At 50.1% G+C, this 13,705-nt stretch overlaps 1 protein-coding gene across 5 annotated transcripts in view; it reads left to right on the top strand.

The window, feature by feature from the left end:
- The window catches only part of SEMA4C (semaphorin 4C), a 61,879-nt gene extending 51,308 nt beyond the window's left edge, over positions 1-10,571 (top strand). For all 5 annotated transcript variants that reach the window (XM_060276438.1, XM_035117994.2, XM_060276437.1 and 2 more), the window contains exons 10-15: positions 301-445; positions 1,540-1,735; positions 3,552-3,667; positions 4,277-4,434; positions 4,934-5,004; positions 6,697-10,571. In XM_060276438.1, the coding sequence (XP_060132421.1) occupies positions 301-445; positions 1,540-1,735; positions 3,552-3,667; positions 4,277-4,434; positions 4,934-5,004; positions 6,697-7,538 (1,528 nt within the window). In that variant the 3' untranslated portion in view covers positions 7,539-10,571. The remainder of the gene's footprint in view (positions 1-300; positions 446-1,539; positions 1,736-3,551; positions 3,668-4,276; positions 4,435-4,933; positions 5,005-6,696) is intronic.
- Positions 10,572-13,705: the final 3,134 nt, after the last annotated feature.

The raw sequence follows: 13,705 nt of genomic DNA on the forward strand, positions 1-13,705 counted from the left end.
CTGGTTAAGCAAAATATAGGACTACATGGCTGATTTGGTTTTTCTAACTTGTTTTTCTGGAAGCTATTCAAGAAAACAAATACAGTATGTTCATTGAAAAATGGTCTTTGTTTATTTGGGGAATAACAAATTTCAAGATAAAAAGCAAGCCTAGTGTATGGTTGTTTTTCTATGCTGTCATATCAGTTTAGGATTTCATTTTTTGGGGGGTGGGGTAACTATTTAAAATAAAATCTTCCCAATCTTGGTTGCTCTCTATCGCTAAACTTATTTCTCCCACCCGCCCGTTCTTTCCTGCAGGGGAGATATGGATGTTTCTGCCGTCTGCCAATACCAGATTCAAGAGGTGCAGAAAGTGTTTGACGGTCCCTACAAAGAGTACAGCGAGGTAGCTCAGAAGTGGGTTCGGTACTCGGACCAAGTGCCCAGTCCTCGTCCTGGAGCAGTAAGTACTTCTGGGGAAGAGAGTGGGAATCGTGAGTGGCTTGCCTGCCCCCACCCCCTGAGAGATGGGCTGCCCAGGTGCTGCCCCCTTCTGGTCTGTGAGGGCATAAGTGTACCCATCACTCCCTTCCCTCCCAATTTCCCCTTGGGCAGATTGGCTCACAGAGCCCGGGATGGTGCCAATCCTGAGATTCCTTCTCCACATCCAGATTGTTCCAGAGTATGTTTACTTTTTATCACGTGTGGTAGATATCCCACGCCACTACACAGGGCAGGTGGCAGCAACACGAAAGTGTAGGCACACATTTGGAAAATGTGGATATGATGGAGCAACTCAGTGGAAATTTCCCCTGGTGTTACATGGAAGACTTGGCATGTCCCCAAGCTTATGTGAATCCCCACCCCAGCTGATGGTGTGATTCCTGCATCACAGTGGGTCATACTAGATGGCCCTCGGGAGCCCTACCACCTCAATGATTCTGGGATGGTTCTATGATAATGGGCCAAAGTGCTTTGTGTCCAAACATGATCGGGCTGACCGTTGAGAGTATAGGCAGCTGGGATAGCTCAGTTGGTAGAGCACGAGACTTTAAATCTCAGAGTCATGGGTTCAAGCGCCACACAGGGCAAGAGATTCCTGCATTGCAGGGGGTTGGGCTAGCTGACCCTTGTGGTCATTTCCAACTCTGCAATTCCATTATTATCCCTGTGTGTCTCTGGCTGTCTCTCTGTCATAAGGGTCTACTCGCCTAGTGGAAGTTACATTTCCTGGCTTCAAATCCCTGCATCTTTTCCCATGTGGACATTACTTTTCCCAGGTGCCTTCTTATTTAGCCATGAGGAAAGTGTGCTCTGCACACCAGGAGCAGCCAATATTGGGCTCTCAGGCTGTTGCTGAACTGCAGCTCCCCGCCTGATTGTACTGCTTGGGGCTGATAGGAGCTGGAAGGCAACTCCTTCTGTACGCCCTCAGAAGTACTCTTCTTCATGACTGCTTTGCATCCACCATGGCTGGGCCTTTTCAAATTAAAATCATTTTTGCAGAGCATTTTAAGTTCTGACCTACCTAAGCCCTGCATCTTCCCTTCTCTCCAGTGCATCACCAACTCCCTGGAGCTGCCTGACAACACGCTCAATTTTGCAAAGAAGCACCCCCTGATGGATAAGGTGGTCCCTCCCCAAGGCAACCGGCCTTTGCTGGTCAAGAAGGAGGCCAACTTCACCCAGCTGGTGGTGGAACGGGTTCATGGCTTGGATGGCAAACCGTATGAATTGCTCTACATTGGCACAGGTATGGGATTCTAAGGCCCAGAGCACTCTTTGCATGCAGAAGGTCAGAGTTTCACCTCTGGCACATCAAATAAAAGGGTCTTCGTTAGTGAAGGATGGCAAAGCTTCTCTGCAGGAGGTCTTGGGAGTGCTGCTGCCTGTCAGAGTAGACCAGGGATAGGGAACCTGTGCCCCTCAAGATGGTGAACTACCAACTCTCATCCCCCCCTCCAATGACCATGTTGGCTGAGGCTGTTGGGAGTTGGAGTCCAGCTCAGGGCCGTCTCAAGCCCATCCGGCGCCGTGGTGCAAAGGTCCCTCCGGCAGCGCCCCCCCCGTTTCCCAGAGTTGCTGACCTTTTTAAAGGGGGGGAACCCCAAAGTAAGTTGTACGCCACTTTCTCCCCTGCTCCATTTTATCCTCACAACACCCTTGTAAGGTAGGTCAGGCTGAGAGGGAGCGATTGGCCCGAAGTCACCCAATAAGCTTCAGGGCTGAGTGGGGATTTGAACCCTGGTCTCACAGGTCCCACACTCTTAACACCACCATGGCCCCTCCTACTAGGATTTGGGGGTGCGGGTGGGAGGCAAGGGGCGGGCCATGGCCCCACCAAGCTCACCTGGCACAAGAGGTTCTGCAGGTGGCTGGTGCAGGCAGCATAGGCAGCCTGGTCTAAGTTCTCGGCCACTCAGTAATAGCGCTCCTGCAAGGCGATGGCGCCCGCACTCCACATCGCAGCAGCCAAAGTCTGAGCACTGCACACAGAAGGGTGGCTTGAAGTCCAGGCACTGCGGGTGGCCCCACAGCAGCCCCAGCAGCGTGTGGAGGAGCAGCGCAAGGAGGAGCAGCCACGGGCGGCGCCCAGGAGGAGCCCACATGCCATGCCTCCCTTCCTTGGCGCTGCTGAGCTCAGATCAGGACAGGTGCGGGCTCCTGGCGGCGAGGAAGAAGCGGCAGCTCCAGGCCTTGCCCTCGGCGGCCGGCCGCCTCCTGGCAGCCCTCGCATGCTGCGAGGGTCTGGCAAAGCACGCGCGTCGCGGTGCGCCTTGGCACTTCGGCAGCTCCCGCCGGCGTGCTCTGAGGGCCCCTTCACTGAGGGGGAGATAGGAAAGGTGAGAGACAGCCCTCCGGGCGGGCAGTGGGGCGGAGGCTCCGGGCGCAGCACAGAATGGAAGGGAGGAATGTCCTTCTCACAGACACCAGCTGTCTGGCGAGCACAGCAGCGCCCCTGGTGGCCAGGCGCTCTGGCGCATTACGCCACCCAGCCCAGGCCTAGAGACGGCCCTGGTCCAGCCACATCTGGAAAACCACAGGCTCCCCATCCCTGGTGTGCTTGCTTCACAAACTGAAAGTCCACTGCCAGGCAGAGAAGATTGTGTAGGGGGGCTGGCTTTGTATGCCCAGTTGCAGCACCTCTGCAGATAGGCTGCAACCTGCTTCTGGGTTTGGGGGGTGGAAATGCCACATGATCCCCCCTCTTGGGTCAGATGAGAACAACGTAATTTCAGTTTAGATGTTGGGGCGATTCTTGGAAGGAGTGGCCTGAGGAAGGACTAGCTTAATGGTAGGGCACTGCTTTGCATGCAGAAGGTCCTCGGATCAACCCCTGACACCTCCAGGAAGGCCTGGGAAAGATTCCTGACCTGGAATCCCAGAGAGCTGCTGACCGGCAGTGTCAGCTAGGTGGACCTAATGGCCTGACTCCTCGGTTCCTATGATATGGTAACTAGGAGAGACAGGGGTCCCTAGGGCAGCTCTGTTCTGGAGGAGGGTGGCCCAGAGAGTGCCTTCCTGTGATGCTTCTTTGCCATGACCTCCCTCTCTTTAATTTCCTGAAGATAATGGCTGGCTGCACAAGGCCGTGGTCTTGCCATCGGGTGTCCACCTGATCGAAGAGCTGCAGATCTTTGAGCAAGCCCAGCCTGTCAAGAGCCTAGTGTTGTCCCTGCAGAAGGTACGAAATGTCCCTGCGTGGGCTGGGGTTGGAAACATGGGAGGTGACAGCAGGCAGCAGTCCTTTCCTTGTGGATTCACCACCTGATGGGCAGTGCTGATGTGTAAGCCCACCCCAAAACAGATTCTACAAGTTAAGACCACTTGCTTTTGCTTTGGCTAATTCGACTTTCAGGATTCAGACACCAAAGGGTTAGTGAGAGGGTCTTTTTGATGAGGGATTGGTGGAATCGTAGTGTTTTGGAGGCGAGAGAACAGTGGGATGTGCTGGTCAGGAGATGAGGCCAGTGCAGCCAAGCTGAGCACGACAGGATTGTGGTCAGCCACTGTGCACTTTGGGGTTTGCTAAGATTTCATCAGAAACTGCCTGCATGGTTCTCTGCAACCATAGGGACTAGAAACCTGGACAAATGTATGCAAACTTAGATCCACAACATCCCACATTTGGCTGGAGATGTTTGTGCCTCTGCAGCGAGAGCATGCAATAGACTAGCAACCCAGGGAATGAGGCAGCGCTGACTTTTTCAGTGGTATCTGAAGATTAAGGTGGGAGCAAAGTGGTGTGACTCTAGATTCTGCTCCAGTATTGATAGTCTTCCTCTCACCCCAGAGGGTGCTGTTTGTTGGCTCCAACTCCCAAGTTATCCAGCTTCCTGTGGCCGACTGCAGCAAGTATCACAGCTGTTCTGACTGCATCCTTGCTAAGGACCCTTACTGTGCCTGGACATGGAATGGGAGTCGCTGTGTTCGCATAGATGCCTATGATGGGTAAGCGGCACACCAGTGCATCTTGGAAAGTGGCAAAAGAGGGAGTGAAAATGAAGGGAAATGTGAAGAGCAGTTGTCTGTTTGTGTACGCCCTGAGACATCAACTCAGGAATCTTGTTCAGCTACTCTTCTGTGCCCAGACCTTTGCTGAATGCTCTTAAGTAGCTTCCCCGCCTCCTTGTAACAACCAGGCCTAGAAACCTCTGCAGTTTCTGAGGGTCAGAACTCTGTGCCTGCACAAAAAGAACTTACAGGCATGCAGAATACACTCAGCTCTGGTTTTATGGTCCTGTTGCCTTTTATTTAAATAATTTATATCCTGCTTTTCACACATGTCTCAAAGTGGCTTACAAAGAAAAAATAAAACAGACAATGTACAAATTTTAAAACAAAGGTGACCACCAGCTTTTCCTTGGTATTGTGGTGCTGTTCCTTAGCTTTGTTCCCTCTGTCTTTGTGGCAAAACATCTTCTGATGAACTGGCTTTTGGCTCTTTTAGGACCTCGCTGCTGTTCCAGGATTTGGGAGTGGAGTCTGGGATTTGCAGCCCCCTGCGCACGTCAAAATCAGGTCAGTCCTCCTCTGCAATTTTCAGGCAGTGTTGTGTTGTGGTTACTTTGTGGAATCCTCATATATATGCTTTGTGGGACCTGTGGTTTCAGCATTGTGGTCCTTCAGTGACAAGACAAGCTTAACTAGGGTGATTGTGTGTTTCAAAAGCTCAGTTGCAACTCCAAAGCTGGCATCTTCATAGGAAATGCCACAAAATCGAGACAGTCTTGCTCATCCCTCATGCCAAGTGCAGGAAACACTCCAGCTTTCATCAGTAACTCCGGAGCAATGTCCTCAGTTGTCTCCACACCACACACCTCCTTTTTATCCTCACAGCAGCCCTGTGAGGTAGGTTGGGCTAAGCAAAAGTGGCAGGCCTAGAGTCACCCAGGGAGCTTCATAGCTAATTGAGGATTTGACCCTAGGCCTACCCTGGGGTGCTCTTTCATGCAACCCACGGACTCTCACAGGCTGTGCCTGGATGAACTCTCGCTGCAAGGAGATTGGGGTGCTTGTCTGAGGGCAGCCCTGGGACTTGTGGCTGGACCATGAAAAGGAGGAGGCATAATTGCCTCTTGATCAAAACTCACATGACATTTCGTCCTCCATCTGCAAATCCTTCTAGAAATGGTGGTGGGAGCCTGTGGGCACATAATTTGAAGCACAACAGAACAGAATTAGACAAAGAGGCTGCCTGATCAGAATGTCTATACTAAGTCACTTTCACACAATACATTTAAAGTGTTATGATACCACGTTAAACAGTCCTGGATTCCCCAAAAGGATTCTGGGAACTGTAGTTCGTTGAGGGTGCTGAAAGTTGTTTGGAGACCCCTTTTCCCCTCGCAGAGCTACAATTCTCAGAGTGGTTTAAGAGTCAGTCCCTCTTCCCAGGGAATTCTGGGAATTGTAGCTCCGTGATTGATGAAGACCTGCCTTTTTGAAAAGGACTTTGGTTATTGGGGTAATTTTTTGCTTGATTAGTTCTAGGTTTCTTTTTTGCTGCTGGAATTCATTAAACAGGTTGAATATTGTTAATTTATTACTTTGAATATAGCTCAAGCCAGTAGAGCATGAGACACTTAATCTCAGGGTCTTGGGTTCGAGCTGCATTGCCAGGGCTTAGTTTACCCTCATGGTCCCTTCAACTCGGCAGCTCTGTGATTCTGTGACACTATACAGAGTAGGGCTGCCATACACCCGGAATTTCTGGACATAGCTGGGATTCGTCTGTCAGAAATAGCCTTTGGGCGGAATTACTGAAATTCAGCCAAAATGTCCGGGAAACCCCAGGCATAGAGCAACCCATGTTGGAAGTGTTGATGTTTTGGCAAATTTCATTTTAAAAAAAACCTCAAAAACTTTTTTTAAAAGCTCAACAGCTTTGCTATTTTTGCTTTTTGTAATATGGCAACCCTAATATTGAGGTTTGTCAGGGATTAAGTGTTTGGACAAACAGGTGGGATAGACATTTTTAAAAATGTTTGCCACTCTTTAGGTTCTTGGGAGGGACATACAGGATACAAATGCAATATATAAAGACTCTGCTGTTTTTTTAATTTCTGCTTGTGGGATTCCAGGGTGCTTTTGCTTTGAAAGCAAGAAAATCCTGTGTTTCGTAGCCTGCAAGGACCCCTGTCTGTGGGCAGAAGAATAGCTAGGTGTGATGCCCTCCCTGTCTCTTGTTCACCTTCTCCTTTCTCTCTGCAGGAACCAAAGTCATTCCTAAGAACATCACAGTGATGGTGGGCACAGACCTGGTCCTGCCTTGCCGCCCAACCTCCAACCTGGCCCAGGCTCGCTGGACCTTCAATGGGCAGGAGTTGCCTGAGGAGCGGGACTCGGTCCTGTACGATGCCCACCTCAAGGCGCTGATCATCTTGGGCACCAGTCTGAAGCACAGCGGGCTGTACAGGTGTGTCCAGCTGGAGGAACGCAATGAGCTGATGTCCGAGAGCTACATCGTCACCGTGGTCTCTGGCCCAGCCATGACTCTGGAAGCACGAGCCCCTCTGGAGAACCTGGGCCTGGTGTGGATGGTTGTGATCGCTCTGGCCGCCGTGTGCTTGGTGCTTCTGTTGGTGGTGCTGTCCCTGCGGCGCAGGCTAAAGGAAGAGCTGGAGAAGGGTTCCAAGGCCATTGAGAGCACCTTGGTCTACCCCATCGAGCTGCCCAAGGAGGCGAAGAGCCCCACCTTCATTCCCAGCACCACCTCGGACTCGGATGAGAAGCTGTGGGACCCAGCCAGCTACTACTACTCCGATGGGTCCCTGAAGATCGTCCCAGGCCATGCTGTGTGCCAGAACGGAGGCACCACGCCCTCTCCCACCACCAATGGCATCCCCGGGCAGCCCCTGCAGTCTCCCCCGCTCCACTCGCCCAACCGCATCAACCTGGGCAACATCCGCGGCTCTTCCTCCAACGGCTACATCCGCCTCAACCTGGGCGCCGAGGAGCGGCCAGACTACAGCGACCTGGCGGAGGAGCTGCGCCGGAAGCTCAAGCAGAGGCAAGCTCTGCCCGACTCAAATCCCGAGGAGTCGTCCGTATGAGCAGCGCTGTGGACTGGGCTGCCAGTGTGTTATTACTCAACTACCTCATAAACTAGGCCGGGATCACTGCCCCAGGCTGGTTCTACTACTTTTTTTAAGAAAAGAAAATCCTATTTAAATACTTCCTTCAGACACTCCGGACTCCAGTTTTTATACACTGCCAAGAAGCCATTACAGGCTGCTCCTGCCTCATTCAGTGTTTTCAGCTGTGCTTCCTTCTGAGAAATCCCCGGGGCTTTGGGGGAGCGTGTTCAACTCTTCCTCTGCCTTGGATGAGCCTGGACCTCATTGGAGACTTAACCATTGCACTGGCAGACCCAATAATTCAGGCCTGTCCCCCCACCCACCACCAAAACGGCTCTGTAGCTGGTGGCAGTGCGGACAGCATAAGGCAGGGCAGAGTCTTGTTCCCAGTACACAGCTGCCGTTGGCGCCATGCTGTTCTGCTTGTCACTTCCCTCTCCTGTGCGGACCAGGAAACCACCAGCCATATGCAATAGTTGGGCCAGGGTAGCTGAGAGTCTGTGCCCATGCCTCTGAAGGAAACACTGAGGATTAACATGAAGGTGTATAACCCCCCCCCCCGGGTGTAATGCCGCAAAGGGGGGGGGGCTGCATGTGTGGGGCTGGGCCTTTTCAAGCTTAGATGCCTTGGTGAGAGCGCAAAGGGGTTGGGGTTGAGAAGAACTGAGTTCCAGTGAAGACTTGCAATAACTGAGCTGGAGGCTGCTTTGCCTGGAAAAGACCCACCTTTTGTCAAGGGGTGGGCCAAAGGGTGGCACCGCCAGGGAAGGGGAGCAGGATCTGGGTCTGCCCAAGGGATTGTGGTGAGGTCAAGGCAGAAAGTTTTGAGTGGCAATCTCCCGTCCTGCTAAAGCCTTTCAGGCTTCTATTCAACTCAGTGGGGCTTCTGCAGGAGACCTGCCCAGTAAATCACACCCTTCCCAGTCTGTGTGGCCCCCTCCCCATGGCACCCACCTCCAGATCTGCCACCTGTGGTGACCACCTTTACTTACCCCGTGGTAAGACATGCTTCTGGAGGGAGGGAGAGAGAACCCGTGTGTGTGTGTGTGTGTGTGTGTGTGTGTGTGTGTGTGTGTGAGAGAGAGAGAGAGAGAGAGAGAGAGAGAGAGAGAGAGAGAGAGAGAGAAATGCCTCTTCCTTCAAAGCAATTGACTGCTGTGACTAAACTGAGCTTCCTCCCTTCTTTTGGGGGGATGAGGAGCATGCAGTGTAGATACCCCCCACTCCCCTGGCTGGATCCCTGCCTGGTAACCAAGCCCTCAACACAGCCAGACCCTTCCCCTAAACCTGCATGCCTCACACCACTGCCAGCAGCTGACTTCACCCCCTCCTCTCTTTTTACCCTTTTTTTAAGCCAAGAAAAACCCCATGTAAATAATAAGAGGGGCCTCTTGATAACAAGGGTCTCTTGCTTGCCCCTGCCCCCCTTCCCCAGGCAATTCGTGTAATTTATTTGTTACTGAAATATATTTATTTGATGTAAATATCTGAATATTTTTATATTAATAATAAAATGGAGAATAAGAATAACATGATGAGTACCATGTTCATCGGGGGTGTGTGTGTGTGTGTGTTCTCTTCCATTGCAGAACATGCCTTCTCAGGAGAAGAGTGCGCATTATATGTTATTAATAATAATTGACGGCAGGAATTGTAAAAATCTCATTGGGTGTACACTGCATTTTACAGAACAGAAGAGGTCCTTGCCCCAAGCAGACTGCAATCTAAATCTTGATGGGAGAAGTAGGGAGAGAGCAGAAAATTGGGAGAAAAAAAGGTGAATGTGGTGTGTATCCAGGACCAGCCCTACTTGGGAGTAGACCCATGGACATAAAATGACATGGCTAACTTAAGTTGATTGTTTTCAGTGGATCTCTACATCACATTTGGAAGAAGAGAGTGAGGCAAAAACGTCATCTTGGGAGGAAGGCTGAATAAGGGCCATATATTGGGATATGGTGGTGGGTAATTTCAGATTGTCTCTTCTCGAAAACGAAAACCTGACAAATCGCTGTGTGATTATGCTAACCTTTGCCAAACACCAGATATTTTTGACAACAACACCCCAGTGTATCTAAGGGGTGACGAGACCTGTAGTTCAAAACATCTCGAGGGCGCTAGGTTGGTGAAGGTTGGTTTTCTGCAATTTTTAAATTCCTGGCTATGATGCATCTCAGATGATGAATTGCCCAAGACAGGACAAACTCTTCTTTTTCTGCCCTGTGGAGGCCACTCCTGGATATCTCGCTGTCCTTTCGTTGGCTTTCCCGTCAACTGGGCCTCTTTCCCTGTGATCTTCGAGGCCTGCCCTTGTGACAGCCTGCCAGCCTTTTCCCTTTCGCTTGTGAGCTCATGGAAAAAGAACAGCAGGGCTATAAAAGGGCATTTCTCTGTTCCCAGCACTCAGAGGGCCAAGCAGGGAGGAGAGGGGTGGGGTGGTAGAGCCTGGTTCTCCCTGCTAGGGGAGGAAAGAACCAGAACTCCCAGGAAGCAGCTCTCTGGGCTCTGTTGTCACAACTGCCAGTTTAATGCATTCCCCGCTCCTGTTGATTCGAACACGCATTTATAAATATATTAAGGATGGAAGTAATGGTGTGTGTTGCAACAAATTTCTCCTCCCCCACTTATCCTGCCTTGAGCTTCCAGTCTGGGAAAATAACCCATAGTACAGTTTCCCCCTGCTACACATGAGGCACAGATCAGGCAATCAGCAAACCTTGCAATGAAGAGATTAAATTGGGTGTTAAAAAAGGTTTTGCAAGCAAGCTTCTGGAGTGGAACCTGGAATCTCAAGATATCTGCGCTTCCCCAGCTTGTGACCTATTCTGGCCTCTCAGCATTCAGTTCCTTATTTTCATAGCACTTACGACAACTTTGCCAAGAGTAAGGCAGACCGGTTAGTGTTTTTGTGTGTATCAATTAACATGGTGCTTCAGCAAAAAATTGACTAGTCTCCACCACCAAAATAATTTAAAATCTACATTTTGACAGGGGAAAATGGTGAAGAGAAGAGAGGGGAGGGAGGGAGGGATCTTTGTGTGGAATGAAGTTCAACCTACATAGGCTTTGCTAGAATTGGCAATGAAGATAAAGTCAAAGGCTTTGTGATCCTTACAACACCCCTGTAATGAAGGTCTGTATTACTGTCAAGTTGTGGAGGATGAGGCACAATCGCTTAGCTCAGACCACAATAGCGAGTTCATAGCAGAGGCCAACTCTAGGACACGAAATGCAACTGTCTGCCACTACTGACACGCTACCTGTAGAGCCATTAAGTCCAGAATAAAAATTTGCTGTCTGTACCACAGGGCAGTGTGGATTCCTGGCAGTGACCAAACCTGCCTTGACCGATGCCCGTTGGCACTGGCGGGATGGACAGCCTATGACAGGGAAGCCCATGACAGGTGGGTCCAGAGCCACAGAACTCCGGGAGAGTTGTTAAGAGACCCCTTAGTTTACAACTAATCCCTCTTCACAAAGAACTCTGGGAGGGGAGTAGGAGACTCCTAACAACTCTCAGCACCCTTAATAAACTATAGCTCCCAGAATCCCTTGGGGAAAGCCATGCCTGTTTCATAGGCTTAAAATGGAGGGTGTGAATGAGGCCAAAGAAGGCAGGCAGGTATCAGCTGGCTGAGGGCGGACAGGATGGTGGGCCAGTGCTTCATTTGCCATAGCAGAGCAACCTTCATTGTGGCTAGCCATATCATTTCCCCAGGATGGAATAAGTGGGTTACTTTCTTCCCTTTTATTGATTTTAAAGATGATTTTTTTGGGGGGGGACCTCTAAGCTGAGAATCATTCATGGGCAGATGTAACTGGGAGTGTGCAATGACTGAATGGATTGTAAGCTCTTTGTGGCAAGGATGTGGCTCTTGCTTATGTTAGTACTGTATGGGGCAAGGCTGGGTTAATTCTTTAACTAATAGATCACTTTTGCACTGTGCTCTCTTTTTCCGCACCTTGGCAAAAGCAGCCGGACTCTGTGGCTCCATCACCAGAGCTGTTCTGGGCTCCTCCTTCTGACTCAGCCCCACTCCCATCCAGCTGTCTTTTTTCCCCTCCAAGGCCTGGCAACCCTCTAAAAGCACACTCGGGTGCTGAGTGCTGATGGCGTTGTACTCAAAATAGAGCCCTTTAGAAACAAAAGAGAGGTAACAGCATGCTTGGGAAAAACCTACGGTTAAGAAACAACAACACAGAATCATAAAATTGTTGAGTTAGAAGGAATTCCAAAGGTAATCTAGTCCAACCCTCTGCGATGCAGGAATCACAGCTAAAGGGTCCCTGACGGAAGGCCATCCAGCCTCCGTTTAGAAACCTCCAGTGAAGGAGAGTCCACCTCCTTCTGAGATAGTCCCTTCCACTGTCAAACATCTCTCACCACCAGAAAGTTCAACCAGCTCAGCTCAATAAAGACTGAGCATGCTTGGCACCCACAGAATGCTGAAGGCTGTGTGGGGTCAAATGGAGTTTCCTGGTGGAGAGCAAGGCTGGCTGAACCCCTGAACAGGAACCCTCCTATTACACGGCAACACTTCGTTGCAAGTCTTGCTTAACAGATACAGTAAATAATAACCATATGTCTTCTAAGATTCACTTGTGTAAGAAGTAAGAATAGAGGCAGCCCCAATAGAAATGGCAGGAAAAGGTCTAGATAAGAGCTGTCACAGTGTGACAGTGGAATGGGTTTGGAGATGTGTTTTTTTCATAGGGTTTGAACTCTTGAAACAGATGCGTATAAGAGGCCTCATCCATCTATTTATGTCTGCAGGCAAAGGATGGGAAATGGATGGTGCTCAGTTGACTCTTCCCAGTCTGCTGCCGGGGGGGGGGGGGTCCTCACTTTGGCAGAGATTATTTTCCCATGGCCTTAGGTTGCCTTGATAGTTCCTGTGTTATGCCCATCCTGTCCAATTAAAAAGAAACATCTGGATTTCAGGCAGGAGCATGAAGCAAATTTGGAAAGAGAGCAGTGCACTTTGGGGTCACGTGGCTGGTGAGGCCCAGAGCCCTTTTCGGGAACTGAACACCAATCTGGTCCCCTCCAGAGGTTTGGGGGCACATCGGCCCCAGAGGTGTTGGGGAGGGCTAGTGACTATTCTTGGCAGGGGAGGTGATAGGCCCGAGGTCTGCAGGGCTCCCCATCCCAGCAACCAATCCCACCCCTGAAAGGAAAACAACAACTGGCAGAGGAAACAGGGACAGCATCCTCTCGTCAGTGTCTTCCGCTGAGCAAGAAAAAGAACCCAGGCATCCTGGCTTCCAAGCACACACAAACACATTCCCCCATTAGGATTTGAGCACAGATGGCTTCCCATTGCCTGTCCTTGGCTTTTGTGCTGACACACAACTCCATTGCGATGTTCTAAATACATCCCACCAGTAAAGACTGGGCTAAAACTGTTTTGCCCTACATGCTCCTCTTTTTATGGGTGTGAAAGATGGCAATGTCTCTGCGTGTGCCAAAGCTGTGGGCAGCAGACCACGATGAAATTGTCTACGTATTCTGTCCGCCGCCCCCCTCTATTTTTAATTGTAATATGTCCGATGTCTTCCCAGAGTGAACTACAGAGGTACTGAGCTGACACGGAGCATTTCACAGCTGCTTCACACACATCGAAACTGGTTGGTTTGTTTCATCTATATTTTGAGAGGGAGGTGAAATTCACCCACCATTTTGCTTCCCACAAAAATGCCTGTCCTGAGGAGCTTTTTCGATTGGGGGGGATTCAAAATGGCTGAGAAAAAATGGCTGCCACTTATAGTCAGCAGCAGAATATTGAGAGAAACTTGCTTTTACATAGTGGGCAGATCGTTCCCCCAGCAACTCATTTTATTCAAAAAGGTGCACTACAGTTAAATACTTCCCTCCAAAAGGGCAATGACTGAAGCAAGCTTATTAAAAATATAAAGTCACAGTGTGCTGTTTCATGAAATCCTATTTTTAAACTTTAACTGCAAGAAAAAACATTTTTTACATGTGGGGTTCCCCCCCCCCTTTGTTGAATAAGAGTGTTTTGCAAAAAACAACAACCAAACAAAGAAACAAATACAATTTATTCAACAGCAGATACAAACATTTTGGGGAGGGGGAAGGGGGCGGCACCAGAGATTGCCAGTGAATCCTATGCGAGAATCAG

The sequence above is a fragment of the Zootoca vivipara genome, chromosome 6, assembly GCF_963506605.1.
Source record: "Zootoca vivipara chromosome 6, rZooViv1.1, whole genome shotgun sequence".
Classification (NCBI taxonomy): domain Eukaryota; kingdom Metazoa; phylum Chordata; class Lepidosauria; order Squamata; family Lacertidae; genus Zootoca; species Zootoca vivipara.